General features: G+C 48.2%; 9 protein-coding genes across 11 annotated transcripts; 5 read left to right on the top strand and 4 right to left on the bottom strand.

The window, feature by feature from the left end:
• Positions 1-571: 571 nt before the first annotated feature.
• LOC121466823 (single-stranded DNA-binding protein-like) lies at positions 572-1060 on the top strand. The gene has a single exon (XM_041707341.1). It carries the CDS (start codon positions 572-574, stop codon positions 1058-1060), a length of 489 nt encoding a protein of 162 aa, XP_041563275.1.
• A 5042-nt stretch (positions 1061-6102) lies between these two features.
• Positions 6103-11454, top strand: LOC108137968 (serine/threonine-protein kinase SBK1). Of its 3 annotated transcripts, none has more exons than XM_017259937.2 (7): positions 6103-7105; positions 7817-8078; positions 8152-8251; positions 8788-8970; positions 9032-9518; positions 10492-10861; positions 11245-11454. In XM_017259937.2, the coding sequence occupies exons 1-7, from the start codon at positions 7049-7051 to the stop codon at positions 11388-11390; spliced, it is 1605 nt and encodes a 534-aa protein (XP_017115426.1). In that variant the 5' UTR covers positions 6103-7048; the 3' UTR covers positions 11391-11454. The 3 variants fall into 3 exon arrangements, with proteins under 3 accessions (XP_017115426.1, XP_017115425.1, XP_017115424.1); XM_017259936.2 differs by having other exon boundaries at positions 11191-11454; XM_017259935.2 differs by having other exon boundaries at positions 10492-11347.
• Positions 11455-11507: 53 nt separating this feature from the next.
• On the bottom strand, positions 11508-13083 carry LOC108137969 (40S ribosomal protein S15). The gene is made up of 4 exons (XM_017259938.2): positions 12976-13083; positions 12713-12801; positions 12419-12641; positions 11508-11696 (listed from the first exon to the last, which is right to left on the bottom strand). The coding sequence occupies exons 1-4, from the start codon at positions 13063-13065 to the stop codon at positions 11571-11573; spliced, it is 528 nt and encodes a 175-aa protein (XP_017115427.1). The 5' UTR covers positions 13066-13083; the 3' UTR covers positions 11508-11570.
• Positions 13084-13807: 724 nt separating this feature from the next.
• Positions 13808-14791, bottom strand: LOC108137956 (transmembrane protein 18). The gene is made up of 4 exons (XM_017259916.2): positions 14625-14791; positions 14447-14564; positions 14224-14372; positions 13808-14162 (listed from the first exon to the last, which is right to left on the bottom strand). The coding sequence occupies exons 1-4, from the start codon at positions 14682-14684 to the stop codon at positions 14031-14033; spliced, it is 459 nt and encodes a 152-aa protein (XP_017115405.1). The 5' UTR covers positions 14685-14791; the 3' UTR covers positions 13808-14030.
• A 241-nt stretch (positions 14792-15032) lies between these two features.
• Positions 15033-19624, top strand: LOC108137955 (ubiquitin carboxyl-terminal hydrolase 35). Its single transcript, XM_017259915.2, has 4 exons — positions 15033-16443; positions 16506-16837; positions 17168-18020; positions 18099-19624. The coding sequence occupies exons 1-4, from the start codon at positions 15631-15633 to the stop codon at positions 18681-18683; spliced, it is 2583 nt and encodes an 860-aa protein (XP_017115404.1). The 5' UTR covers positions 15033-15630; the 3' UTR covers positions 18684-19624.
• Positions 19625-20169: 545 nt separating this feature from the next.
• On the top strand, positions 20170-22931 carry LOC108137942 (probable nucleoporin Nup54). The gene is made up of 5 exons (XM_017259900.2): positions 20170-20416; positions 20839-21402; positions 21475-21841; positions 21894-22455; positions 22518-22931. Exons 1-5 carry the CDS (start codon positions 20362-20364, stop codon positions 22857-22859), a joined length of 1890 nt encoding a protein of 629 aa, XP_017115389.1. The 5' UTR covers positions 20170-20361; the 3' UTR covers positions 22860-22931.
• Positions 20349-20723, bottom strand: LOC108137947. The gene is made up of 2 exons (XM_017259904.2): positions 20611-20723; positions 20349-20549 (listed from the first exon to the last, which is right to left on the bottom strand). The coding sequence occupies exons 1-2, from the start codon at positions 20685-20687 to the stop codon at positions 20441-20443; spliced, it is 186 nt and encodes a 61-aa protein (XP_017115393.1). The 5' UTR covers positions 20688-20723; the 3' UTR covers positions 20349-20440.
• Positions 22932-23031: 100 nt separating the features above from the next.
• On the top strand, positions 23032-24493 carry LOC108137946. The gene is made up of 2 exons (XM_017259903.2): positions 23032-23637; positions 23702-24493. Exons 1-2 carry the CDS (start codon positions 23620-23622, stop codon positions 24401-24403), a joined length of 720 nt encoding a protein of 239 aa, XP_017115392.1. The 5' UTR covers positions 23032-23619; the 3' UTR covers positions 24404-24493.
• Positions 24405-25905, bottom strand: LOC108137944 (deoxyribose-phosphate aldolase). Its single transcript, XM_017259902.2, has 3 exons — positions 25636-25905; positions 24986-25569; positions 24405-24921 (listed from the first exon to the last, which is right to left on the bottom strand). Exons 1-3 carry the CDS (start codon positions 25676-25678, stop codon positions 24502-24504), a joined length of 1047 nt encoding a protein of 348 aa, XP_017115391.1. The 5' UTR covers positions 25679-25905; the 3' UTR covers positions 24405-24501.
• Positions 25906-25919: the final 14 nt, after the last annotated feature.

The raw sequence follows: 25919 nt of genomic DNA, 5'->3' as shown, positions 1-25919 counted from the left end.
TCAGTCAGTCTCTGCTCATGAGGGGGATCACTGCACCCTATTTCCTCTTTATGTGAGGCTGGGTGCGGGGGAGGGGGTTCTGGATAGTCTCACGCTTATGGCCGCAGGGCTGTATCGTTCTTGCCATGACCGGCATGACCTTATGTTTCCTGTCGGGTTGCTTCTTTTTTCTCTGACCGTTTCAGCTTTTCCGGGTGATCCTCCGCAGTGTCCGGGGCGCCCCTGTCGGGGTGCGTTCGCCCAGCATCTCTAAGCGGCATAGCCGCTAAGAGATGTCGAGCCCCCTAAACGGGGTCTCGCCACTTTCGTGCTAATGCTCACCGCCGTCCTTTTCTATACTTGGTATTTACTTATGTATTTGTAAGTAAATAAAGGGCATGCGGAAAAGAAAGGTTTTTGTATTTGGATTTTCCTTTAAAAACCTTATATTTTATTGCGATTTTCTGTTGTTTTTCCTTGCGTTATTTGAGTATCCGTATCATTATCTTTTACTTGTAGGCGGAAGAAACAACACCGCCAACGGCCAGTAAAGCCGGTTTCATCTGAAGTATAGCTGTGTAGGAGAAGTGTTATGGCTGGTTCCGTTAATAAAGTTATTCTTGTCGGCAACCTCGGTAAAGACCCGGAAGTGCGTCACTCACAGTCTGGGCAGAAGATTGTTTCTTTCACCCTGGCCACGTCTGATACGTGGAACGACCGCCAGTCAGGCGAACGGCGTGAACGCACTGAATGGCACAAAGTCGTCGTCTTTAATGATCGTATCGCAGATGTTGCTGAGCGTTTCCTGCGCAAGGGTCGCAAGGTCTATCTCGAAGGCTCACTCCAGACCCGGAAATGGCAGGGGCAGGACGGAAAAGATATGTACACCACGGAAGTTGTAATTCCTCGGTTTGGCGGAGAGCTGACCATTCTGGATACGCGACACACTGAGGAAGGCGAACAGACTGGCGGATACAGCAACGCCCCACGGAACTCTGGCGCCCGCAGTAACGGCGGTCAGGCGGGGGCATGGGATGCTCCCCAGTCAAACGGTGATCTGGACGACGAGATACCGTTCTGAGTGCCCTTTTTTTCCTCTAAGGCCGGGGAGGTGCCCCGGTCAGTTCAGCCGGAGTATTCCTCATGTGTGATGTCGCAGAACTGTACGAAACAGCCAATTCCGCAGCAAGCAAAGGCTGTGGCTGCTCTTATGAACTCTATGTTCAGAAACTGACAAGAGAGATTGATCACACAGCCTCTCATCTCACCCCCGATCAGGCCGCCGCCCTGCAAGAGTATGCCAGACAGAAAGGGGACTATGCCCCAGAGGCCGATGACTTCCACCTTGAGGGCTTCTGCTGCCACGGCATTGAATACGGATGCTGCCCCGCAGGATGCGATGATGCAGAGGAAGATGACTGGGACAGCGAGAACGAAGAAGGGAGAATAGCCCTCAATCGGCAGATCATGGCAGAAATCGAAGCAGAAGAAGAGCAGGCAAGGATGGCCGCAATCGCCGCCCGTGATGCGCGGGTGCTTGACCGCATTGGCATGATCCGCAGGAGAGTGGCGGCATGAGACAGCTTGTCCAGGAGCTGGGGCGCACGGCATTCCATATCGTGAATGGAATGCCTACACCTTCCTTTCTCAGGCTCAACACACTCAGGCGGTTTGAAAGGCTGCTGCTGGCCATTCAGGAAGACCGAGTGGCCTCTTCGTTGCTCCGGTCCAAGGTGCCAGAGCCGGAGCCAACCCCACACGATGTCGCCCGCGGGCTGGCCGACCTTGTCCCGTTACGGTTTCAGTTGCGCGAGGATGAATCCTTCAGGCCTTTCTCAAGAGGGAGTGCGCTGGCTTTTATCGCCTCACGCCGAGACGAAGCCCGTCTGGAAGGGTTGCAGGGGGTGGCTATGCCGCTGTCCATAGCGGGCGTCGATTATATGGTGCACTACATGCGGGGGGCGGGATGGTGTGACTGTCGGGCATCTTTAATGGGCAATTAAAAAGCCTTGAAGTCATCATGTTTGGCATATACAATTAGGGATATACATAGAGGAGGCCCTTATGCCTGTTCCTGAAATGACTCCCCGACCGCGCGAAGTGAAACTCTTTCGGAACAATCGCAGTCAGGCTGTGCGTATTCCTGTCGAATTTGAAATGCCAGGAGATCGCGTGCTGATCCGCCGTGACGGTGACAAGCTTGTTCTGGAGCCTGTGAAAACCCCTTCAACGTTGAAGGAGCTTCTCATGGCATGGCGCGAAGAGCCGCAGCTGACCCCACAAGACGATTTTCCCGATATTCAGGACGTAGCCGCCAGACCGGAAGATATTCTGTGAGCGCCTATCTCCTTGATACCAATATCATCAGTGATCTTGTCCGCAATCCTTCCGGCCCGAGCGCGCGTCGCATCGAACGTATCGATCCCGGCGACCTTTGCACCAGCATCATTGTGGCCGCTGAGTTACGATATGGATGCGCTAAAAAAGGCTCTGCAAAGCTGTTAAACAGGGTTGAAAGCGTGCTGGCGTTTGTCCCCGTGCTGCCTCTCGATATTCCTGCCGACTGTGAATACGGTGGCATCCGCGCCGAACTCGAAGCCGCAGGGCAGACGATCGGCATGAATGATCTGCTCATCGCGGCTCACGCCTACACCCTCAAGGCGACCCTGGTGACGAACAACACACGTGAGTTTATGCGCATCCGAGGCTTGAAGGTTGAAAACTGGCTGGAGGATGGGACGTGACTGTCTTTTGCCCCAGAAGAAACCCAAGGTCAGCATAACAAGAAGAACCAACCAGACTGTCTGAAAAGATGACGGTTTACAGACAACGGAGAATCAGGTGCCGAGAGAGGTTTATCAGCCAGAGACGATTGTCTCCATGACTGTGGCGGATGATGAGGCCGAAGCACAATTCGGCAGTCTCATGAAAGCAGTCCGGAGAGAAAAAAATTTCGATCCCTCTTTGCCCCTGACCATCACTGTCAAGCAAAAACCAGCGGGTTACGCGAAGTCCTTGGAAGGGTGCTATCATGTATCCTTGAAAATAGTGGCTTTACTGGGCGCCAGGGTTTCCGGGATTGAGCCTCACGATCCGAAGCACGAAGACAGTTCAGACGTGCTGTGGCTGTCAGGGCATCCGGAGACGGAATTGTCTGCCGGACGCGCCATCTTCGTGACACCCGCGACAGCCATGGAAAATCATTGGATGATTGACGAGTGCAACGTGAGTAAGGTCGGCAGGAATGGAACGTACTGGACCGTCACAGTGCCTGGGTCAGAAGTTATCGGTGTCGTGGAAAAGCTCTACGGCGGCAGTTCAGCTTGCGAGAGAGGTGTGTCATGAATCTTGCCCGTGCGATCATGATCCGCAAGGAGCGGAAACGGCAACGCAGAGAGGGGGCAACCCGACGAGAGAGGCTGTCCGTCTCGCCTTTGCTATGGGATAGCCTTGCGGCAGACAGGCAACTCCAGCGGACATGGAGGGCAGAAGGGGTTCCATTCTGGAAGCGCTTGCTCCGGGCCTTCCTGATTCAGGGATAAAACACAGTGAAGGTTGGCCGGTCGCATCATGGCCAGCCAACATCACACTATGAAAACGACAGACACCCCCTCTTCTTCCGAACGCCCGGCTCAACGGCTCTCCGGTCGCCGACTGTTCCAGTGTCTCATGGTGCTGGGCTGGACGGAACGTCTCGCGGCCGAGAGATGCGATATGCATCGCACACAGTTTCGACGCGCCATTGCTGGGACATCGTCATTGCCTCCTGATCTCTCGGCATGGTTGCTCGATCTGGAAGCAGCAATTCTAGCGCGACCATCCCCTCGTAAACGACTGAATGATCCGGCCTTTCAGGAACACAGTTTGAGCACAGCCAGCTGATCCACAAAAAAAGCCGCCTTATGGCGGCTTTTCTATTACCTTAGACTAGAGACATTAATGCCAGGAAGGTCTCTCGTTAGTGCCTAAGCTGGGCTTAGTGACCATACTTGAAGCCAAGATGGCCATTTGACATGACGGCAGGAGTACATGTTGCAGAGGGATCGGCCTTTGCATGATAAGGCTCAAGGTATTTCTGTGCGACCCAGCGCGGGCGGAATGCAAAATCAAATGTTTCGACATAGCCATTCATAACACGTGCACCAATTTTTACGGCCACCTGATTTCCGACTGGCGCAATATCGGGCTCATTGTCAAAAGGTCTCAGCTTGAACGAAACCGGATGTTGGAAGTCCATTGATTGTGCTGCAGTTTCATTCAGCATCATGCATGTGTACCCAGCTAAGGGTTTTACTGGTGTCAAACCGGCAGCCAGAGCTGGGATAGGGGCAACGGCTAAGGCAAAAGCCAGCAGATTTCGTAATTTCATAATACCCTCAATTAACTAGCAAGGATTGGAGAGTTTGCTGCTGTTCCCATTTTAGAAGCAACATTAGATTTCCATTGTCCGACTGTCTCACCCGGCGAAATGCCGTTTTTAGCAAGTTGGTCAGACGACATATTGGATAATACGGAGGCCATAGAAGCGTTCTCATCTGCCTGCGCAAGCTGAACTCCTGCGTGCGGACCGAAGTTATAATAGCCTCTGGCATCAAGAGCGGTCGGGTTGCTAATCCCTGAATTCTGAAGAGATGTCGCAGCATCCTTGAGATACTGTGCCGCAGCAACCGCCTGTGTGGCCGGATCTTGCTGGCCAGAAATTCCCGTGTTGGTGATACTGGATGCAAGGCTGGGGTTAGAGGCCAACGCCTTTTGCAGAGCTTCATTGTAGGTGCCGTTCGACATTTGAAATGCACCAGTAATCGATGAGTTGCCATTTGCTGTATAAACGTTGCGACACCCTGACTCTACAGCGCACGTTGCGGCCAGAGCATCTGGGCTTACCCCCATGGCGCTGGCATTTTGGGCAGCAGCATATCCCCATGACTGGGAATACATTGATTGCAGAGCATCCGTACTGCTGCCGTTTGTTGTGGTTGTAGAGACTACAGACCCACTTCCACTAATCTGCTGTGTTGTGGTGGAGGTCTGTGGTGTCCAGCCGCCCATCCCAATTTCCTGATAGGTTGCATTGACCGTTGGCGGCAGACCTGCTGGGACATTGACGGTTTGCGCGAATGCAGGATAAACCAAGAAGGAAAAGCCAAGCATAGGCCAGACCTTCCACGCGGTTCGTCTCTTTTTCACGAGCATCTCCTTTGGTTGCGATGCGGTGATTTTTCCTCAGCATGATGCGACGAGTTTAAAAAAAGAGCGGGCAGGGAAAGTGTGTCCATTATGGTCACACTTTCATGGAAGCCGCCCAAGCACCCGAATTATGAAAGCCAGAAGTCGCATGCGCCAAGGAAAAGTCGACGGAACCGGAACGGAAGTGACCAATTAGAGTTGCCTTACATATACAGCGAAAACGGTGCGTATACGCGATGTCTGTGTCTACATGCCCTTGCCATTGTATTGGTGCAGTCTGTGTCCGTGTGCGTGAGCGACTGCTATACGTGTGCTCTGTTAACTTAAGATGATTATGTTAACTCGAGAGGTTAACAGCAGGGCTATGTTAACCCACTGGGAGCTAACTATATATTTAAATTCTCGAAATACTTTGCAAAGTATCTTCTATGATTATTTTGTTAGTTATTTCCATAAATGAAAATGTTTGTATTTATTTGTTTCCGTTATCTACAGTACAACAAACACTTAAATATCATAAATAAGAATCATTGAAATCATTGTACAACCAGTTGCCCCGACTTAGTATAATAGCAAATTAAAATAAGATGATGTAAGACCTACAACTTGTATGTAAATAATGACAATGACATTAATCTATTTAACTTGTGTAACATTATAAGTTAATAATGTATAAAGTTAACTTAAATAAATTACAATAAATATAAATATTTGCTTATGTGAGATATGAGATATAAGGGTTAAGCACTGTAAAGGCCACTGCTGCTGGCCCGACTCTATTTTGGCTTTTAGCTTGTGCAACGATACGAATGCTCTCAGTCTCCTTCTCTATTTCACACTCTTTCCCAATATTCCCACATCTGCCTGGCAAACATATTTCGAAAACTTATTCGAAAACGCTCGCGTGCAGTGCTCAGAATATCTTTTTTTAAATTCCAACCGAGAGCAGTTGGCAACGGACGGTCATGTTCTTCGGATGCGTTAAGGACCAATCCGTAGATTTTTGAACCAAAAGTGCAGCGGTATAAATACATACAACCAACCAACTGTGTGTGTAGGAAAGCCAGGGCACTTAACGTTTTTGCCACGGTGCGTGTCGATAAAGTGCGTTCGCCTGGATAAAATCCATGGGAATTCTCGCAGGCAAAAATTTGCCACACTATCGCAGAGCTTTTTATATAAGAGGCAAGCGGGCATTATTTTTAATTTAGCTGTTGATATTATGCATAAAGCGAAGAGAGAAAACAAACATCAAAACAGAATAGAATCAGCGAAGCCGGGAGAGTGGCGAGAAGAATTCTACGGCCTGGTTCTGAAATCGGAAATCTAAAATCTGAAAATTGAAATCTTTTTTTTTTCGAATTCCGCTCGTGTGTGTGTACGTGTCAAAATATTTATATGTGCACACGCTCGCGCGGATTATTTGTTTGGTGAATTTCCACCAGACACGCAGTGCAGCAGTCCCAAGTTGTCCGTTTTACCAGGAAGCGAAAACACAAATCCCGGCCAGCCGATCGATTCATCTTGTAATTAACTTTTGCCGCGTGCAGGAACAGCAACAAAAGATACATAAATATAAAGGAATCCAACAGATATAGAAATGTTTTCCTTTGGTGCTTATGGTTTTTGCTGCTGCTTCTGCCGCTGCTGTCGCTATAAATATTTACAACGCCCGTCTTGTACACAAAGTGTAAATATGTAGATACATTCTGGTATATACATTGGCGTACAAAAACTGTTTCAATTGCTTATGGACAAAGCTACGCAGAAAGTGAATCGAAAGTGAATCAAGTGATATGAACTGACCAGCAGTAAACAAAGCGTGTTAGCTGGAACCACAATTTCAAACGAATAGCCAGCCCCTATATGTAAACAGCCCAAAATGTCGAAGAAACCACGTGGACACATTCACAAGATCCGAGAGTTCGAATTGGAGAAGGTGAGTGAATATATCGGCTGTTGCCGAAACAGGATCGATCCAAATCCAATAATTCCAAATGTAAATAGAATACGCATTTATTTCTGCACGACTTGTGTCCAATTATTATTTTACGATTTATCCCGCCATAAATAAGTAGATATACATATGTAGAAAGGTATTAAGAGTGCGACTTGGCCGAGTCCCGTCTTGATCGGTATGATGGGCAATCTGCCAATAATCTCTTCCCCGGGAAATCGTCTACAATACAATACAATACGGCGGGGAAAATGCCATGTTAACGATTAGATTTCTGCTCATTAAAAACAAACAGCATTGTGCAGCGTCTCGGTCTCGAATACAGTAATGTTTAATAGGTCTAGGTAACGCATACTATATACACATGTCTCTCTGTGCATTTGTACATTTAATCGTTCAGATATAGTTGAGGTGGGTCTTTAACGAGGCATTACATTTTACGAAAAGCTCTCTTTGATTTTTCCGCATTGGAAGCAATTAATATGCGATTAATGGAAGCTGCATTTATAACAAGATTTGCAGTCTAAATTGCTCAATTTAAACCTGCATCTCTATAAACTAATAAGAAATATTTCTTATTTATTTAAAGCAATATAAGTTTTATTTTCCTTTCCAAAAATGGTTTTAAAAGAGATTTTATTATGTTTCTAAACAGTTTAATCGCAGCTATTTTAATGTGTCATCTATATATAGATCCAGCTTGTGGACGAGTTTGATATCATACAGATTGTTGGCGAAGGATGGTTCGGGAAGATCCTGTTGGTGGAACATCGGGGATCACAGACCGAGATGGTCCTGAAAGCAGTACCCAAGCCATATGTAACCCTGCGAGACTTTTACCGGGAATTCCACTACGGACTCCATTTGGGCGTTCACCGGCACATTGTGACCACCTACGACGTGGCCTTCGAGACAGCGGGTTTCTACGTTTTTACCCAGGAATATGCTCCACTGGGTGGGTCTCACCACTATAAGTTTTAAGTTACAAAAAGCCCGACTCTATATATCTATATATACACCAATTGTAGGTGATCTCACATCGAACGTGACCGATTCGGGTGTGGGCGAAGTTTACAGCAAGCGTGTGGCTAAACAACTGGCCTCTGCCATTGACTACATGCATTCAAAGTAAGTTTACTATATTCGCCAGAATATGCAATCCATCCAGAAATGCAAAAAGCTTTAAGAGATTTCAAGAAAATGTAATAAGGCTGAACAAAAAACTATAACCCTCTATCATTATACAAACACTGAAATATTTATGATATGTATGTTTGACTTCATTTTGTTGCGCCTTTTGTTACATTATCACTGCATTCTGAATTGAAGAATGTTTAAATAAAATGTAATTTAACTGTATTAAAACAAAGTAACTACGATAGACCTGCTTAAAATTTAATACTGCTTAAGTTAATAAACCAACAAACCTTCAAGTCCTTTAAACATATCCACTTTTAATCTAACCCCATCGAAAATAACAAATACATAATGCAAACAAAATATAATATTTGTAAATTAAATTATTATGTATGTAAAGAAACAAAACACAAAAAAAAAACTTAAAATATTTAACCAGCTTGTAGTTTTAGCTATAAAATAGCATTAAATAATTATAATAACAATATACGACATTTTATAAGCTAATTGCATTGTTATTCCCCCAGAGACATTGTGCATCGGGATATAAAGTTAGACAACGTGCTCATCTACCGCTCGGACTTCCAACGCATCAAGCTCTGCGATTTCGGCGAGTCCTTTCCCACAGGTACCACTGTAGAGCGGCGCAATGAGTGGCTGCCATACAGTCCGCCTGAAGTATTAGAAATCAAACCGGAGGGCAGTTACAAGTAAGTGCCAAAGTCATAAAAAAAATCTCAAATTAAGTAACGTGATTAACCCTGATTTTAGAGCCGATCCCAGCCACGATGTGTGGCAGTTTGGCATTGTGATTTTTGTGTGTTTAACCGGGTGCCTGCCCTGGCAGAAGGCTGCCTCCGATGATCCGCGGTACGTGCGCTATGTGGCCTGGCAGGGCGGCCTGATGATGATGCCGCTGCGGCGCACTCCGCGCCTCTTCAAGCTCCTCACCTCGAATGCCCAGCGCATGTTCAAGCGCTTCTTCGCCAGGATCTCCAACCGTCCGAAGAGCCTGGCCGACGTGACCAAGTTCCTAGACGACCGCTGGCTGGCCAAGACCGCCCAAAAGGAGATGGCCGAGTACGAGACCGACGAGCTGTGTCCCTCCATGTACTCCTTCCACAGCAGTCCGGACGAGAAGAACAAGCTGCTCTACACCCTGGCCGACTGCGGCATCGAGACCAATGTGGACCGGCAGCAGAAGAAGAACCGGATCAAAGACTGGATAGAGTCGTCCATCATCACGGAGGAGGATGAGGTGAGAGATAGTGATTTAGGGGGACAGATGTTGGGAAAGGTACTTGTTTCTTGGAACTAGGTAAGGTACAGTTCATTTGCGAAAGGTACAAAGGTAATTACATTTTTGTAAAAATTAATTTTTTTGGTCAGTTGCACTGAGTTAAGTCTTGTTTTAGAAACTTGTTAAAAATAAACATAATTTATATCTTGAATTAACTTATATTCAAGTTGGATTAACGTTATGATATATTTTTTTGAGCATAAAGTAATAAAAATTGAATTTAGTGGTATCAAGCTAATTTGAAAACAAACATAAATAAAAATATTTCAGTATCTAAATTCCTAACAAAGCTTATTCTTAAGATAGCCAAAATAAATCGACTCAGTTTGTAAAGTCATCTGAAAACTAGACCAACATTTTTTTTGTTTGTGTTTTATTCGTAATTTAAACAGCTAAGCTATTTCTTCCCGACAAACGTAAAAACCTTGTTTGAAGAACGACGTCTTTAAAATATTGCTTAGCTTAAAATTTAGTCTGAGGCTTACAGTAAATAATCTGTTCATACCAAAGGTTAAAGAAATTTCACTTGAAATTTTCAGGTGACATTCTTCCAGTTATAGGTTAATAGAATTAAAGGTAGTATAATTAAACAATAAGCAAATGCAGATGAGGAATTTGGGGTTTTCTTAAGAGAACTGTTTCAATTCACAAATAACTTTTTAGAGATCTGAACAGGTTCCTTCTCTCTTCATGCTCTTGAATGCTAAAGGGAACTGATCTTGAAGTCTTGACAAAAATACCTTAATTAGATTTAATGGGCAACCTGCCAAGTAAAATTGAATTGTCTTAGAAAATAACTAAATTGTTCTTGGGTTAAGCATTTCAAATACATATATAAGTATCCGATCCTTACATACTATACAAACCAAAGGTTGAATATTTTTCCGAGTTAAACAGGTTTATTTCCTTGTAAATTCCTTTTATATTGCAGGAGGAGAACGAGGAGACCAATTCGGCGTCACCATCCTCGTCGGTTTCTCGGGAGCCGCTGCCCGGACACATCTCATCGCTGCGCAAGCCGGCGGCTCCGACGGAGAGCGCCAAGGAGATCATCAGCACCCTGAAGGACGCCACACAGAAGCACTTCGATCCGCGCACGGGGGCACTGCAGCAGGGACCCAGCGAGATGGGCCAGGTGGCCATGTCGTATTCCAAGTCGGCCAGCCCCTCCTCCAACTACAGCACCACGGCGTCCACGCTGAACAACGCCGATAGTCTGTTGACTTTGGGCTCGCGGCAGGATCTGCTGGCCAGCAACCTGACCATGTACACCTCCATGGAGACCGAACTGAACCGACTAGGTGAGGTTGATCCGCGGCTGAACCAGCGCTCCCTGAGCAACAATCCCCTGCTAACCACCTTCGATGTGAACACCTCTCCCGCCGCCAAGAACTCAATTGGAGTGGGCACCCGCGGCTCCAGCCGAAGCATCCTCAAGTCCTCCATCGCCACCGCCGCTTATCCCGCTTTGGGCGCTTTTAACCACGGCCAGAGCCACAGCCACAGCCTCCAGCAGCTGAGCCAGCACCTCCAGACATCCACGGGCCCCACCACCCCCAACAAGAGCTCCTTCTTTCGGCGATGACAACCGCCGGCTTCTACTAGTCACTAATCCCTGCCGCACTTTCAGAGCTTTGCGATGCCCGGCACTCGAGCTATGCTAATCTCCCATATGCTTCTCAAGTTAAAGACAGTGCCTACGGATCGGCCGATGTCGGCGAGATGGCGGCGGCCAGCAGGAGTCCCCGGAGTGCCCCGCTCATGAAGGACACGGCCTACGACCGCACCAGCACCAGCAGCCACAACATCGCCCGGCGCCAGCGCAGATAGCTCCCAGAGGGTTAGCAGCCACTGATTTACAAGTTCCAATAAATAGATATCGTACATTTCTTAAGCGGCGTCCACTCCTTTACTCGGGCACAGGGGATAGGGAAACGCAAACGGGGGTTCTTATTAAAGTACGTTTCATTTATTACGCATCATCAACAGAGCCCAGAAAACGAGCACCGCTCACTTCAGAGGAATGAAACGGGAGCTGTGGGTGGCACCGATACCGGGACGACCGTGCTTGACGGGCTTGTAGGTCAGAGCGAACTCGCCCAGATAGTGGCCGATCATCTCGGGCTTGACCTCCACCTGTGGGTTGGATAGTAAGAGTTAGTTATGTGCATCAAGGGGCAGGTCATGGAGAGGCTTATTTCCTGATCTTATATGGTGTCTTTTTAAGGTATGGCTAACTTACATCTCTGCTTAATTGGTTGTACTAAGACTCGATATTTAACTTCGTTAGACTTGTTTAACTTAGCCTTTGTAAAACAGAAAATTGTACTTTTCAGTAGCGTCACAGAAATGGTTACCAAAATATTCCATAAGCTTGAAAGAACTTTAAACTTTATGCAAAAATGAACAATTATTTGTTTTATATTATTGTTAAAACTTTTTTAACACGATGAATTTAAATCCATATTATTAGTTTTAAGCACAGAGATGAACTAAACTGTAAGAATACTTAATCTGAAACCCTCAAACATAAGATAGCTTTCATTTGAATATTGTGAGACAACTATATAACCTAATATTGAATTATAAGACTCCAGCAGTATGGACAATGAATAGCTAAACCTGTATATGAACTATGAAAAGCTTATATCTATTTTGAGTAAACCATCTTGCAGCTCAGATATATATGTATGTTTTACTAACGAGAACTTGGAGGAATAACCGCACGCGGAGGAACTGACAGAAAATAGTTCGACTTTATGCATAAAAAGCGTGGAAAACAAATGGGTTATGAACCAATTGTTCACCCAATAAAGACACCATAAAAGGTCCTCATGTTAGCTCCATGTCGTTCTCACCTGGCCGAAGTCCTTGCCGTTGTAGACGCCAATGATGGAGCCGGTCATCTCGGGGACGATGATCATGTTCCTCAGGTGGGTCTTGACGATCTCGGGCTTCTCATTTGGGGGCGCCTCCTTCTTGGCCTTGCGCAGCTTCTTGATCAGGGCCATTGGCTTGCGCTTCAGTCCGCGGGAGAAACGCCTGCGAGCGCGGCTGTGCATCAGCTCCACCAGCTGGTTGCTGTTCGGCGGAAAAAGGCGTTTATTAGGGCTAACTCTTGGCAATGCTGCCGGCTGGCTAAAATAACTCACTTGGGCATGTCCAGAAGCTGGTCCAAGTCCACACCGCGGTAGGTGAACTTCTTGAAGGTACGCTTCTTCTTCAGATTCTCGTCGACTTGCTAAATAGAAAAAACACCGAATTAGTTTCCATTTTGCCGACGGACCGCACTGGGAATCCAAGAAATAACATTGGCCATCGTTCGCGGAACACCGCTGGCTGAGCTGGGCACTGCATTTCGGCCAATTCTCGCTCCGATGCCAAGATTTTAATGGATTCTCGAAAAAATATTTACATCGGCCATCTTTTTTGGTTGCGCACAAAAACGGAAAGAGATTTTTGCTAGAGGTGGGGGAGGAACGGTGTTTGGAAACATCGGTCCCATCGACTGCTATCGATGTTATCACCATCCCTAACATGCATCGATATCCAACATTGAAAAATGGTCACTCAGATCGACGAAAAGAACCTTAAAATTGCAAAGCGTTGAAAGGATGATTCGATGCAAATAATCAAAAAATCGTTATTAAAAAGGAAGGTTTTTCGAAAAATCCTCCCGTTTGTGTGGAGATCGGGGTGCCGGGGAATATGGTCGGAAAGGCCCAGTACTCAGGCTACAAAAAGAGTTTCAAAAAATACCATTTACAGCTCACTATTCCTAGATGGTTCGCTTGGGTATTTTCAGTCTTAAAGGTTCACGGTCACACTGCCTAAAACTATTTTACTAAACAGGTGCAAATTTTAGTTTTTAATTGTCAAACTAAAATTTGCCTTTACTAGTTAAAAACAAATAAATTTTTTTTTTCGCTCCCTCTCGTTTGAATCAGTTCATACTTATATAAATATGATTAGATTAATAGCAACCTGAATGAAAAGTTCTAGAAGTAATCAGTAATACCTGTCCCCATCGAATTTGATGTAATTTAATAAGAGTTTAATAGCAATTTAAAAAATTGATTACTTTTTGGACTTAGTAATAATAACCGGGACTAGTAACTGGAATCAGTTCTCAAAATATTATGGCGGTAAATTTGAAAGCTACCCATTTCTTAAATTATGGCAACGTAATGAGATACTTCCTATATTAAGCGATCATTTTTAGAAGATTTTTAACACAGTTCTTATGATTTTATATTTTTTTCGGTGTTTTGCTTAGAGGCAGGCAAATTTATTGGCAACAATTATATTGAAATAGTTTGGAAAGCCGGTAACTTAGAAGACACAAAAAAACTATTAATAATTGGCAGTAAACTACTCTTCAGTTAATATCTTTGATTATACTACTTATTTGGAAAGTATACTTCACAGCTCTGCTTGTGTTTTCAACTGCCTTATCTGTATGTTTAAATTCTATTCTGCCTTGACATGATTGGCTGTGGATTCCGAATCCGCCTTATTTTGGCGTTCTTTTCGAAGCCGTTCCTTGAGTTGGGCTGTTTTCAAAGTCACCATCAGTTGCGTGGAGCTGTAGAGCCATGTACCCTAAAAGAAAAAATATATATGTATATACTTCCGGAACTTATGATGATAAATGTCAACTCACGATCAGCAGCATACAGTTCAGCAAAATAGGAATTGAAAAAACTGTCGAAATAAAAAGTCCGTTGCTATCGAAGTACTGTTGCTTTGAGAAGGAACTCCAGTTTTGAGCTGCGTATTCGTTAATGCTTTCGGTGAAATAAACCGCCAGCACTGGAAGAAAAAGCACATGCAAAAATCGGAAGCATTAGTGGACATATATCGGAAACCTCGGACATTACACGTACGTAGCACTAGGAATAGGAAAACCTGAAAATTTGAGTTGTTCCGACTTAGTAGAGCAGTTGTGGTGGTCATGATATGCACCAGTATAAGGCAAATAAGCCAAGGATCCTTCCAATCGATCTGAGAAATGTATAGCCATGTCAGCGTTATTGGATTTGTCACTATAATCAGACCACTCACACTGAGCAGAAATTCCCAATAGCCGGTGACCTCGTTGACCTCGATTTGCCCAGGATGCATCGTATATATAGTAATTTAATATATATTTGTTATCTGTAAATGTTTTTCTATCCCGAAAATGTTCAAAAGCCGAGTCAAAACAAATATCAAAGCCATTCACCACGAACAGCTGTCATTCGCCACAAACAGCTGTTATTCACATGGCAACGCCTTCACATGGCGGCCTATGCACGTTAAGACGGTCGTAAAATTTATTTCACCACGCAAGGCAATTTAGAAAAAAAATATTATTATTAGGAAAAGTCGTACGACTTGTTTAACTCAAATAAATAAAAATAAATCAGATAAATAAAGTATGACATGATAAATTTAGTAATTCTCAACCCAAATAGGTATCGTGCATAGGCGCCCTGCATGTCATGCCGTCTGAACGTGTCGATAACGCTTTCACTGACTCAGTAGACAACATTAACAAATCTGAAAAATATCACAAAGAATTCGTTGAAAAGCAGTCAAAATTGTAGTTATTAGGGCGAATCTACTCAATCCGCGCCATCCAGTTGTACGGGCAACGTGTGAATTGACGAATCGAACGGAGAGCCAGGCAGGATAACCCGGAAAAAGGGGTGATAAATGTGGCACGGGCCACCGACCTTCCCGTGCACCATACGCACATTCGCCAAGGATTCGGTGAAGTAAGTGTGCTGCCACTTCTGGCCGAGATCGGGCCGCGATCAACAGTGTACAGTGAACCGAACGGAAGACAACAAAAGGTCATCGCAACAACGTAACGACGACACGTAACGGAGCGCGGCTCAAGGACACGCGGCTCAGACTCCTCGCTCGGAGTCGCAGGCATCGGAAAAGCCGCAGTGTTCGGGCGCTAGGCAAGCCGAAGCCTCCATCTGCTGGTAGCTGGAAGCACCAGTCGGTCCAGTGGTCCATCCTCAGCCTTTGCGCCGCCCACTTCCACGCCCCAGCCCAAGCAAGGCGGCTGCTGCGCAGGATGGCCGTCAAGCAGAACAACAGTGAGGCGGGCGACGCCTCGGAAAACGCCGCAGGCGCCGGCAACGGGATGCCGCCCAACGGCAGTCCCATGTCCACCAGCGGACTGAAGCTGCCCGCCGAGAACGGAGGACCGGCCGAGGGCATGGACACGGGCTCGTCGGCCGGCGAGGGCCTTAACTCCAATCGACCTGGCAAGCGGGACATCAAGAGCCTGCTGGCCCACCTCCAGAGCATCGATCTGCCAGAGCAGGGCCACAATGTGATGGCCATCTGCGAGCGGGCCATTGTGGATCTGGCCCGACTGCAGATACCACGGACGCGGGGCTACTGTCCACGGCTCAAGGAGGACGTGTGTCAGGTGGGCGCCTTTCTGGCCACGCGCAACGAAAAGTTCCACCAGATGTTCTACCTGCGCGTCGTCTACGAGCTGATCACCAAGTCACCGTTCGAGCCGCCGCCCTCGTGCGCCGTGGCCATTGTGTTCCAGCTGTTCGACTCCAACCAGATCCTCGAGGCGGTGCACTCGCTGCTGGAGCAGAATGTGCAGGACGCGAGCATCCGGAAGACGGTGAATCTGCTGTGCGACTGGATCACCTACTGCACCTTCTGCAGCAATCTGAATCTCTGGGTGCTGGCCCTGCTCACGGGCCTGCGGGACCAGGGCAAGCGGGTGCTGCTGGACGAGATTGCGCTGGACAACATAGAGAAGCTGTTCCAGGTGATGATCTTCCCGGCGCTGCGACAGAAGGCCGCCCCAGTGGTGTACCACATGCTCTCGACGATTAACCAGACGCCCGAGGTTTTTCACAAGGTTAACTCGGCTCGATTATTATCTTGAATCTCTCAATTGAGTTTTGGTTTTGGTTTTTTCAGATCTTGCCAAGGATTCCCCTTGTACTGCAGCACATGAAGAACCAGTCGGCCACCACGGATGAGATTGGTCTGGAAGCCCGCAATTGTCTGCAGCAGCTGGTGGACCTCACCAGCGCCCTCATGCTGCGTTTCTACGATCAGGATGACCTCTATGTCGCCGCCAAAAAGGCCCTGCAAACGTTCGAGCCCTCTCCCAATTGCGTGGCGTTGGCGCGGGCCATGCACGAGAATGCCCAGCCGTGGGGTCGGCGGAATGCGAGGGTCGGGCTGGTGAACCTGGGAAACACCTGCTACATGAACAGCGTTCTCCAGGCACTGGCCATGACCAGCGAGTAAGTCAAGCCAGAAATCCTTATCTCCTTTGAGCTCCGACTGTTTAAACAGTATTTAAATTGTATGAACTTATTAAATTGTGTTTTAATTAACTATCAAATCAATAGAAATAAGATGGATTTGCCCTTTAGAGCATTTCTTTGTTTAGGATACATAATTAGGTTGCATAAAGTTTACAAACTTTGTTTATTAACTGCCTTTTAAATGTATATTTAAGTACTAAATCTATTATTCCTTCCTTTGGTTAAAAACTGTTTTTAAATTGGGTTTTAATGTATATTTAAATATCAATTCTAATTCAAAACTCATTCCAAACTTGTCTCCTCCAGTTTCAGCAGACAGATCCTGCTCATCGAGTGCGACTCGCTCCTGCTGATGAAGGTTCAGCAGCAGATCGCCCTGATGCACCACTCGCTGCGCTACGAGCTGACGCCCTCGCGAGTGCTGAATGCCACCCGACCGCCCGGGTTCACGCCCGGCCTTCAACAGGACAGTTCCGAGTTCCTAGGCTATCTGCTCGACCTGCTGCACGAGCACGAGATCAACAGCCCCTCAGCCGCTGGTCGCAGTGCCGCTCCGCCGAAGGCCAGCTCGGCAATCGAAGACGTGCCCGCCCTGCTGAGCGAGGAGATAGTGACCAGCGGCGTGATTCCGTACAACAGCAAGGATCGTGAGCTCGGCAGCGGCAGCGGAGGCAGCAGTGCCAATGGCAATGGCAGTCACAAGCCCACACCCACAACACCTCCTGCGACACCCACCAAAGGCACAAACGGCTCGCAACAGCCGGGACAGCCGGCGATTCCTGCGAGGCCACCGTCCACCATCGACAAGACGTTCGCCGGCAAGCTGTCCACCACCTACCGCTGTCTGAGCTGCGGCTGGGAGAGCCGGAACGAGGACAGCTTCCGGGAGCTGCAGCTGTCCTTTCCCGATGACAAGGACGACTGCGGAGCCACCAACTACTCGGTGCAGGATCTGATCGAGTACTACTGCTCGCCGGAGAAGCTGGACGGTGACAATCAGTACTTCTGTCCGCGCTGCAAGAAACTCTGCGATGCGGAACGCCACATCGGTGTCACCCAGGCGCCGAGGAACCTCATACTCACGCTCAAGCAATTCAAGTACGACCAGAAGTACCACTTTCGCACCAAGCTGATGCATAAGGTGTTCCACGATGAGAGCGTAAGTGGACTGCCAGTGTGTGTACTGGATCGAACAACTAAACAACTAACACCCTTTTTTTTTTTGTTGGCATCACAGGTCACCGTAAAGATGTGCGCCACGGACTCGCTGCAGGAGATGTCCACGGTGCACTACGATCTGTATGCCGGAGTTGTGCACGCCGGCTACAGCATGGATTCCGGCCACTACTTTACATTCGCGGCAGATCAGGCGAAGAACTGGTACAAGTTCAATGACAACTTGGTTACCCACTCGCAGCCGGAGGAGATGCACAACCTCACCTCGCCCAACACGCCCTACATCCTGTTCTACAAGATGTGCGGCCGCTCCAACGAGTCGAATGGAGCGTCGACCAGCTGCAGCTCGAGCCTGGGCTCGGGTTCGAGCCACCAAGTGGTCTCGGTGCCGCTGTCGCTGCCACTAACGCTGGAGGAATTGCCGCGCCAGCTGCGCGACTACGTGAAGAAGGACAACCATGTCTACAACGAGGAACTGAAGATGCAGCGCTTCAAGCGCGGCGGCGGCGGCGGGCATGGCGGCAATGGGTTCGTCAGCCGGCACAGCTTCGATGGCGATGGCGACGAGGATGACCAGGCGCCACCGCCGTCCGGAGGATGCGGTGGCAACGGACTGGGCATGAACATCAACCGTTTCGTCTTCTGAGGAAGTACAAGCGAACGCGACGAGCACTCCGGAGGCCACTAGAACATATATTTGTCTACTTTATAAAACACGCGCATACTAATCTAAATGTTACATATATATATATATATAGCCAGTGCATAACCAATCGAGGTATATACGGCTACGTATATCGAGTGTGTGAGAATCAATGGCTGCTGCTGCTGCTGCGCTTTCCGTTTGCTCGTTCGCCAGCTCTTTCCGTTGCTGTCCATGTTTTTTGTGTCCTGTTTCCCCATTCCCATCCCTCGATCCTTCCCCCCCGAGAAATCATCCTACTCATCCACTCATGCACACGCGAACTATCAATGTATTTCCATTTACGAAATTGTTATGATTTTTTTGTTTTTGTTAACACAAACCTAGTTGTAGAACGAGCATATAAGCGTACACATACATATATATAATTATAACGATTAAAAGCATCTAAATTAGCCAGAGAAGAGAGCGACAAGCGACATACTCGAATCCGATTCTGAATCCGGAATCAGCCGATCTAAGAAGACCACTTACTTCCAAAGCAGTAAATCAGAAACGTATGCACCTTAGTTTTAAAGGCTCGGACTAAAATCATATCTCGAGTTGCAATCGAACTAGCAAGAAGCTACGCAAAGCGATCGACGCCACAGTGACTTGTATAAATAGTTGGCGAGAGCGAGATCGAAAACGTATTATTAGTTTCCCTGTTAATTTTTGTGAATTTTAAAAAAAATTGATAATATGCGACACGAATTTGTAATTGATATATTTGTGAAGGTATCTCTTTTGATCTGGTGAGCAGAGGTTGCGATGAGTTTTGAATGTTATTGCAATTAAATTGGAATAATTTCAAAGAAATTTGTATATGGTGTATGTCTATTGATAACCAAAATCTATACTATGCTATGCTATAAGTGTATCAATAAAGAAAAGAACAAGCCCAAGTACTCGGACTCATTTGAATTGGCATTAGTTATGGTAAGAGGAAATCGACTTTGGATCTATTTTGAAATTAGGAAAAGATTTTTTCATAAAAAAAATTTTCATTAAGAAATAGGTTTTCAGAAAATATCCATTCCATTCGAACTTTACATAAAAAGAGTTTAGCAAGTATGTAATCGTTATATATATGGTAATTAGGAAATTACCATTATTTAGTCAATGGCAATAGATTTTTAAAAGCTTAGGATGGGTTATTTATAAGGAAAAAATTATATGCTTACTTAGTTTGAACAAGAATGGAAGCCAAGCTTTGGGTATTGATACATTTATTTTCAAATACAAATCAAAACACGCAAACAAGTTATACAAAAAAAACTTAATTATTTTAGAAAAGATCAAATATGTATTTTTATTAAGGAACAATAATTTGAACAATAGTTCAGATCGTTTTTCTTGGTGTATACTTATCTAATTTCCGGAACCATTTTAAATTCGTTTGGCAGCACCGTTAAAGGCTTATCCAAGTTTTCAACCATATGGTTAATTCCATATTTTGGTATATTTAAGCCGTCGAAGTGCGGTCACACTATACAACTTTTCTCAAAAAGCGCCAAAATTTTACGTTTATTAGGATTAAGACTTATTTTTATAAAACAAAAGCGAGATTTATTAAGAAGGCCTCTAGGGAAGGCAACCCAAATTCACCGGCAACGAATCACCCTTGAGTATCATCCGCACCATGTCCTTTTTCGGAGCCAACACGTCGCTGGGAGCAACAAGCACGCCGACCAAAAGTGAGTTTCCGTAAACAAGACACCTCATGCCCTCTTCTCCAGGTATTTGTGGGGTCCATTCCCACTTGGCGGTGGCTGCAGCAGCCTCTTGGCGTCCTGCAAGCTCTGGATACGGATGTCCTTGGGATCGATGCTGAAAGCAGGGGATATTGTATGTTGTTACTCCCCAAAAATCACAGACCAGTGGATCTTACCCCTTCTTGTGGATCACATAGGCCACATATCCCACGAAACCCAGCACGAGGACTAGCAGAATGAAGATCACCGCCATTTCCCACGACCAGCGGGCGTTAAGAGCTCGAAATAAACTAAAACTAGCTTAGAATTTCGAACCCCGAAATCGGGTCAGATAAGATCGCATGGCAAAAGCCTAGTTTCCCAATCGCTGACCCATTTTCCCGCCTTCTTATCTCTCCGCTCAGCAACTGGCGGCCTCTTCGGAACACCGTTTGGAGAAGCAGCAGCAACCAGTCAGCCGGCACCCGCATTCGGAGCCCAGGCCGCTCCGACAACGGCCTTTGGCTCCCAGCCGGCTACCTCTGCCTTTGGTGGCGGTTCCGCCTTTGGAGCATCCGCTGCTGCTCCTGCTTTTGGCGCCCAGGCGGCGGCTGCCCCGGCTTTTGGCGCCCAGACAGGTGCCCCGGCTTTCGGAGCCGCCACCTCAACACCCGGCTTCGGTGGCTCCGCCTTTGGCAGTGCCCCGGCCTTTGGAGCGGCCACGACTACGGCGGCGGGCACGGGACTTGGCGGAGGCGGTTTCGCCGGATTTGGAGCAACTCCGGCAACGAGTCAGGCCAGTTTGTTTGGTGCTCCAGCCACGAGTGCTGCGCCACCGGCTTTCAGTGGATTCGGTCAGCCGGCGGCGGTGAGTACAGCGCCCGCAAGTGGATTTGCGGGCTTTGGGACAACGACAACTTCGGCACCTGCTTTCGGCGGCTTCGGAACCAGCCAGTCCACTGGCTTTGGAGGCGGAGCCTTCGGATCCAGTGAGTTTAATTGCGGCGACCAATTAGTTTCTTTTTTTTTGTGTGGCATTCCTAACCTGGTTCATGTTTCAGCCTTTGGCAAGCCTGCAAATTCAACAGTCACGCCGGGATTCGGTGGCTTCGGTGGCACTAACTTTATGCTTGGACAGCCGCAACAGCAACCGGCGCCCATCTCGGCCGACGAGGCCTTTGCCCAGTCCATTCTCAATGTGTCCATTTTCGGCGACGACCGGGATAAGATAGTGGCGAAATGGAACTACTTGCAGGCCACGTGGGGCACCGGCAAGATGTTTTACTCCCAGAGTGCGGCGCCGGTGGACATCACGCCGGAGAACGTAATGTGCCGCTTCAAGGCCATCGGCTACAGTCGCATGCCGGGCAAGGACAACAAACTGGGGCTGGTGGCCCTCAACTTTTGCCGAGAACTCTCTGCCGTTAAGTAGGTAATTGTGACTACTTTTGCGGACCGGGACTCATGATCTCTTCTTTAGGCCACACCAGCAGCAAGTGGTGCAAACACTACATAGCATGTTTGGCAGCAAACCCAACATGCTGGTTCACATTGACTCCATCAAGGAGTTGGAGAACAAGAAGTGCCAGATGGTTATCTACGTGGAGGAAAAGCTGCAGCATGCGCCCAACGAAAGCAAGCGGATATTGGCCACCGAACTATCAAACTACCTGAATCAGGCATCGCTGAAGCCGCAACTGAACAATCTTGGCATTGTGGAGGCCTTGGCTCATGTCCTGCCCGACGAGGATCAGTTGAAGGAGTACCTCGAGAATCCCCCGAGGGGCGTGGATCCGCGCATGTGGCGCCAGGCCAATTCGGACAATCCGGATGCCAGCAAATTGATACCAGTGCCCATGGTCGGCTTCAGCGACCTGAAGTGGCGCGTCAAGTGCCAGGAGCAGGAAACGGACACGCATGCGCTGTACATGAAGAAAGTGGAGGGTGAACTGACGGAACTAAGACAGCGACATGCCACGGCCACAGCCAAGATTATAGAACATAAGCGAAAATTAGCCGAGCTAGGACATCGTATACTCAGGGTAGGATAATGTAACATTGATATCTGCTCTATTATTAATGGCTTAAACTTTGTCGCTTACAGATTATCGTGAAGCAAGAGTGCACCCGCAAGGTGGGAACCTCATTGACGCCCGAGGAGGAGGCCATGCGCACCAAGTTGCAGAACATGCAGGCCGTCGTCTCCGCTCCCACCCAATTCAAGGGCCGGCTCAGCGAGCTGCTCTCCCAGATGCGCATGCAGCGCAATCAGTTCGCCGCCAACGGAGGAGCCGAGTACGCCATCGACAAGGAGGCCGAGGACGAGATGAAGACCTTCCTCACCATGCAGCAGCGCGCCATGGAAGTGCTCAGCGAGACGGTCAACAAGGACATGAAGGCACTGGACGTTATCATTAAGGGACTGCCCGAACTGCGGCAGTCATGATGGGAGGAGGACGAATGGTTAGATGGATGGATGGCTGATATGTTGAATAAATCCCGCACATGTTGAATACAACCTGGCGATTTTCAATGATCGATTTTCAAGTCAACGAACAAGTTGTGGCCGTTACACTTTTGCCATTATGCCGTCGTCGTTTAGCGTTTCCTGCAGCTTTGAACTTGCACTTTTACGGCAATGAGCGCGTCGAGACAATCGAAACGGGTTCACACATCGTCCCCATTGCTGCGGAAATAATAATTGTGTGGGTCAATGCACTTGTACACTCACGGAGCGCCCGACTTTTCCCTGGCCACGGCCTCAAATTGGACAATTTCGACGGCTAGGCTCGGACTCATTATGAGTGACAAACGGTTCGTCTCTGGCCAATCCAGTTTGTTCAACTCCAGCACTGGGATTGCCATCGCCTCGCCATCGGTGTTACATTAACATTATTATGCGCTCTGGCGTGCAGGCATACATGTGCAGATCTAGTTTGGCTCGTTACATATTTATTTCTCGTGTGGGAAACTTGTTTTTCTCCCAGCCAACCATCAGGCTCCCGGGTCTGGTTTGTTGTTGGCCATTGATGGCGGAGACTTCCGAGCTTCCGTTTGCAGCACGGAGCGCCAGTATAAATGATTTGGCCAGCTCCAAGGAGGCCTCACTTCGTGTGAGATCTTTGAAAGTGAAGGTGGTTCAACTGGAGCACTGCCTATGAGTAGACGAAAGTGATTCGCACAGATCAATTGCAATTTAATTGGACATGCATGGTTTACTAGTTGTGAGTCTAGGGGGATCACGGATCATTGGAGAAACCGGATTGCTAAATTCTCTCCTCCTTGCAGCTGCTGTTGTGCGCCTTCTGCTGCAGTGTGGCCGCCAAGCCTCCGGCAGCTCGGCGGGCACAGCTGCACGACGATGTCCAGCTCATCCACCCGCACATCATCACCATAGAGCGATTGGAGAACCTGCTGCGCCGTGCTGGCGAGATCTTTGGACCCGCTCTGGAGGAAGATTCCATGGCGGAGGCCAGTGACCAGGTGCCGGAGCAGGTGCAGCCGCAGTTGCAGCCGCAGCAACGCATGCTGCCGCCCACGGAGCAGCCGTACAACTTCTATCTGCCGCTCTTCGACTACGTGGAGCCCAAGCTGGACGCCAAGAGCCGGATGATGGAGAAGATTGCTCCGCCGCCGCAGCGATCGGAGCACAACTACTACGCGGACAAGCCAAAGAAGAAGCCAAAGAAGTTCAATGCGGCCAACAAGCACATCAATCTCAACCTCAAGTGGCTGAACACCTACGAGAAGGCCATGGGCGGACCGAGTGCCCCCAAAGCTATGTACCTGGAGCAGGACGAGCGCAACCGGATCAACTTCGACGACTCCTTCTTCGCGGTGGACATGCAGGTGAAGATGCCGGACAATCAGCCGCACAAGGAGACTGTCGTGCCCGCAGAGCTCCTGCAGCACGGCGAGGAGCAGGCCGAAGAGGATCTTATGGCGGCTCCGGCGCAGATGGCGCCCGTCAGGATTGAGCATCGCACATAGGTGGGTTTTTTGTTCATAGGTTTTAGTCAGTTGTATAAAAATGCTACAATAAATGCACTCCCCGAGTAAAGTGAGTAAAGGCTAGGGAGAAGCGCCACTTACTGGGCCTCCTTCTTCTTGCGCAGCTCCTTGCAGAAGGTCTCGGCGGCAGCTGCCTCGCGGGAAACGGGCAGGTTGCGCAGGGCCTCCTCCTCCTCCAGTTTCTTCACGCCCTCGCGCACCACACGCTCAATGTCGTCCAACAGTCCGGAGGCACCGAAACGGAACCGCTCGGGATGCAGCCAGCGGATTCCCAGGGTCTCGTTGACCATCGTCATCCAGGCGATGGCATCGCGCACTGTCTTCACTCCGCCGGCCGGCTTTAGGCCCACAATCTGGCAGGTGCGTCGCTTGAACTCCTGGATGGCGAATATCATGACCAGGCCAACCGGCAGGGTGGCATTTACGGTCTCTTTTCCCGTTGAGGTCTTGATGAAATCCGCTCCAGCCAGCATGCAAACCATGGCTGCTTTGTAGACCTATATGGTATGGGGTATGGGCATATAAGATTTGGATTGTGGTTAAGCCTGTGGTCATACATACATTCTCCATGGTGCCCAGCTCACCGATGGCCAGGATGGTCTTCAAATGGGCCCGCTGCCCGCAGGCACTGCGCATGAGCACCACCTCGTTGTAGAGGGCCTCCCAGTCGCCCACCAGCGCCAACTGCCGGTTGATCACAATGTCGATCTCGGTGGCGCCGGCCAGGATGGCGTGGCTGATCTCCTGCAGGCGCGTCTGCAGCCCATACTGGCCGGTGGGAAAGCCCGTGGCCACCGCCGCAATGGCCACCTTGTCCAGTTTGCCGTACTGCTGGAGCGTCAGGTAGGCATCCTTCACCCTGGCCGGGTAAACGCAAACGGCAGCCGTGTACATCTCGGGTATGAGGGCCCGGTCGAAGAACTTGTCGAAGAACTGCGGCTCGAAGGGATAGCAGGCGCGGAGGCACAGCCTCCGGACATTGGCCGCCGTATCATCGCCGGCCAAGGTGGTCAGATCCGTAAGCATCAGGGCACGTAGTGCCCAGGCGATCTCGTTGGCCCCGGTCACATGGCAGCGCTGGGAGATCGTCGTGGCGATCTCCTCGATCTGGCGCAGCGAGATATTCACCGTCAGCAGCGAGGGGTCTTTAAAATTACATATATGTACATATGTTACTGATTGTACGCTCGTCGGATTTTGCAATTACTCACCAAAGGGCAGGGTTTTATTTACTTCCAGTTCCTTCACATCCATGTTGCTGGTTACCTGTTAAGCCCGTAAATTCGTATGATTGCTGACCACTTGAAGATACAATCGTTCACGCGATCTTGACCCCTAATCTTCTCCTGAACCTCAACCGAAAAACATGGAAATCTTATCAATTTGATTGGCGAACAGCTGATTGCAGCGTTGCCAGACCGCGCTAAGTAACTGATAATTTTAGAGCACGAAACCGTTACAAGATCACCGGTCACAAATAAACAACATATGTTGT

This window comes from Drosophila elegans, unplaced genomic scaffold (assembly GCF_018152505.1).
Source record: "Drosophila elegans isolate 14027-0461.03 unplaced genomic scaffold, ASM1815250v1 contig_183, whole genome shotgun sequence".
NCBI classification, from domain to species: domain Eukaryota; kingdom Metazoa; phylum Arthropoda; class Insecta; order Diptera; family Drosophilidae; genus Drosophila; species Drosophila elegans.
Note: the sequence above shows the minus strand (reverse complement) of the source record. Positions and strands in the feature narration are given on the sequence as shown.

What these genes read in the sequence shown, in the direction of transcription:
- LOC121466823 (XM_041707341.1), top strand. Translation starts at nt 572, where the DNA reads ATGGCTGGTTCCGTTAATAAAGTTATTCTTGTCGGCAACCTCGGTAAA.
- LOC108137968 (XM_017259935.2), top strand. Translation starts at nt 7,049, where the DNA reads ATGTCGAAGAAACCACGTGGACACATTCACAAGATCCGAGAGTTCGAA. An exon ending in GAGAGTTCGAATTGGAGAAG is followed by an intron (nt 7,106 to 7,816) that starts GTGAGTGAATAT and finishes ATCTATATATAG; the next exon opens with ATCCAGCTTGTGGACGAGTT. An exon ending in ATTGACTACATGCATTCAAA is followed by an intron (nt 8,252 to 8,787) that starts GTAAGTTTACTA and finishes TTATTCCCCCAG; the next exon opens with AGACATTGTGCATCGGGATA.
- LOC108137969 (XM_017259938.2), bottom strand. Translation starts at nt 13,065, where the DNA reads ATGGGACCGATGTTTCCAAACACCGTTCCTCCCCCACCTCTAGCAAAA. An exon ending in CAGCTTCTGGACATGCCCAA is followed by an intron (nt 12,642 to 12,712) that starts GTGAGTTATTTT and finishes TCCGCCGAACAG; the next exon opens with CAACCAGCTGGTGGAGCTGA. An exon ending in ACGGCAAGGACTTCGGCCAG is followed by an intron (nt 11,697 to 12,418) that starts GTGAGAACGACA and finishes TCCAACCCACAG; the next exon opens with GTGGAGGTCAAGCCCGAGAT.
- LOC108137956 (XM_017259916.2), bottom strand. Translation starts at nt 14,684, where the DNA reads ATGCATCCTGGGCAAATCGAGGTCAACGAGGTCACCGGCTATTGGGAA. An exon ending in ATTGGGAATTTCTGCTCAGT is followed by an intron (nt 14,565 to 14,624) that starts GTGAGTGGTCTG and finishes TACATTTCTCAG; the next exon opens with ATCGATTGGAAGGATCCTTG. An exon ending in TGAACTGTATGCTGCTGATC is followed by an intron (nt 14,163 to 14,223) that starts GTGAGTTGACAT and finishes TTTTTCTTTTAG; the next exon opens with GGTACATGGCTCTACAGCTC.
- LOC108137955 (XM_017259915.2), top strand. Translation starts at nt 15,631, where the DNA reads ATGGCCGTCAAGCAGAACAACAGTGAGGCGGGCGACGCCTCGGAAAAC. An exon ending in GCACTGGCCATGACCAGCGA is followed by an intron (nt 16,838 to 17,167) that starts GTAAGTCAAGCC and finishes TGTCTCCTCCAG; the next exon opens with TTTCAGCAGACAGATCCTGC. An exon ending in AGGTGTTCCACGATGAGAGC is followed by an intron (nt 18,021 to 18,098) that starts GTAAGTGGACTG and finishes TTGGCATCACAG; the next exon opens with GTCACCGTAAAGATGTGCGC.
- LOC108137942 (XM_017259900.2), top strand. Translation starts at nt 20,362, where the DNA reads ATGTCCTTTTTCGGAGCCAACACGTCGCTGGGAGCAACAAGCACGCCG. An exon ending in CGAGAACTCTCTGCCGTTAA is followed by an intron (nt 21,842 to 21,893) that starts GTAGGTAATTGT and finishes TCTCTTCTTTAG; the next exon opens with GCCACACCAGCAGCAAGTGG. An exon ending in TAGGACATCGTATACTCAGG is followed by an intron (nt 22,456 to 22,517) that starts GTAGGATAATGT and finishes TGTCGCTTACAG; the next exon opens with ATTATCGTGAAGCAAGAGTG.
- LOC108137947 (XM_017259904.2), bottom strand. Translation starts at nt 20,687, where the DNA reads ATGGCGGTGATCTTCATTCTGCTAGTCCTCGTGCTGGGTTTCGTGGGA. An exon ending in TATGTGATCCACAAGAAGGG is followed by an intron (nt 20,550 to 20,610) that starts GTAAGATCCACT and finishes CCCTGCTTTCAG; the next exon opens with CATCGATCCCAAGGACATCC.
- LOC108137944 (XM_017259902.2), bottom strand. Translation starts at nt 25,678, where the DNA reads ATGGATGTGAAGGAACTGGAAGTAAATAAAACCCTGCCCTTTG. An exon ending in AAATAAAACCCTGCCCTTTG is followed by an intron (nt 25,570 to 25,635) that starts GTGAGTAATTGC and finishes GTAATTTTAAAG; the next exon opens with ACCCCTCGCTGCTGACGGTG. An exon ending in AGCTGGGCACCATGGAGAAT is followed by an intron (nt 24,922 to 24,985) that starts GTATGTATGACC and finishes CATACCATATAG; the next exon opens with GTCTACAAAGCAGCCATGGT.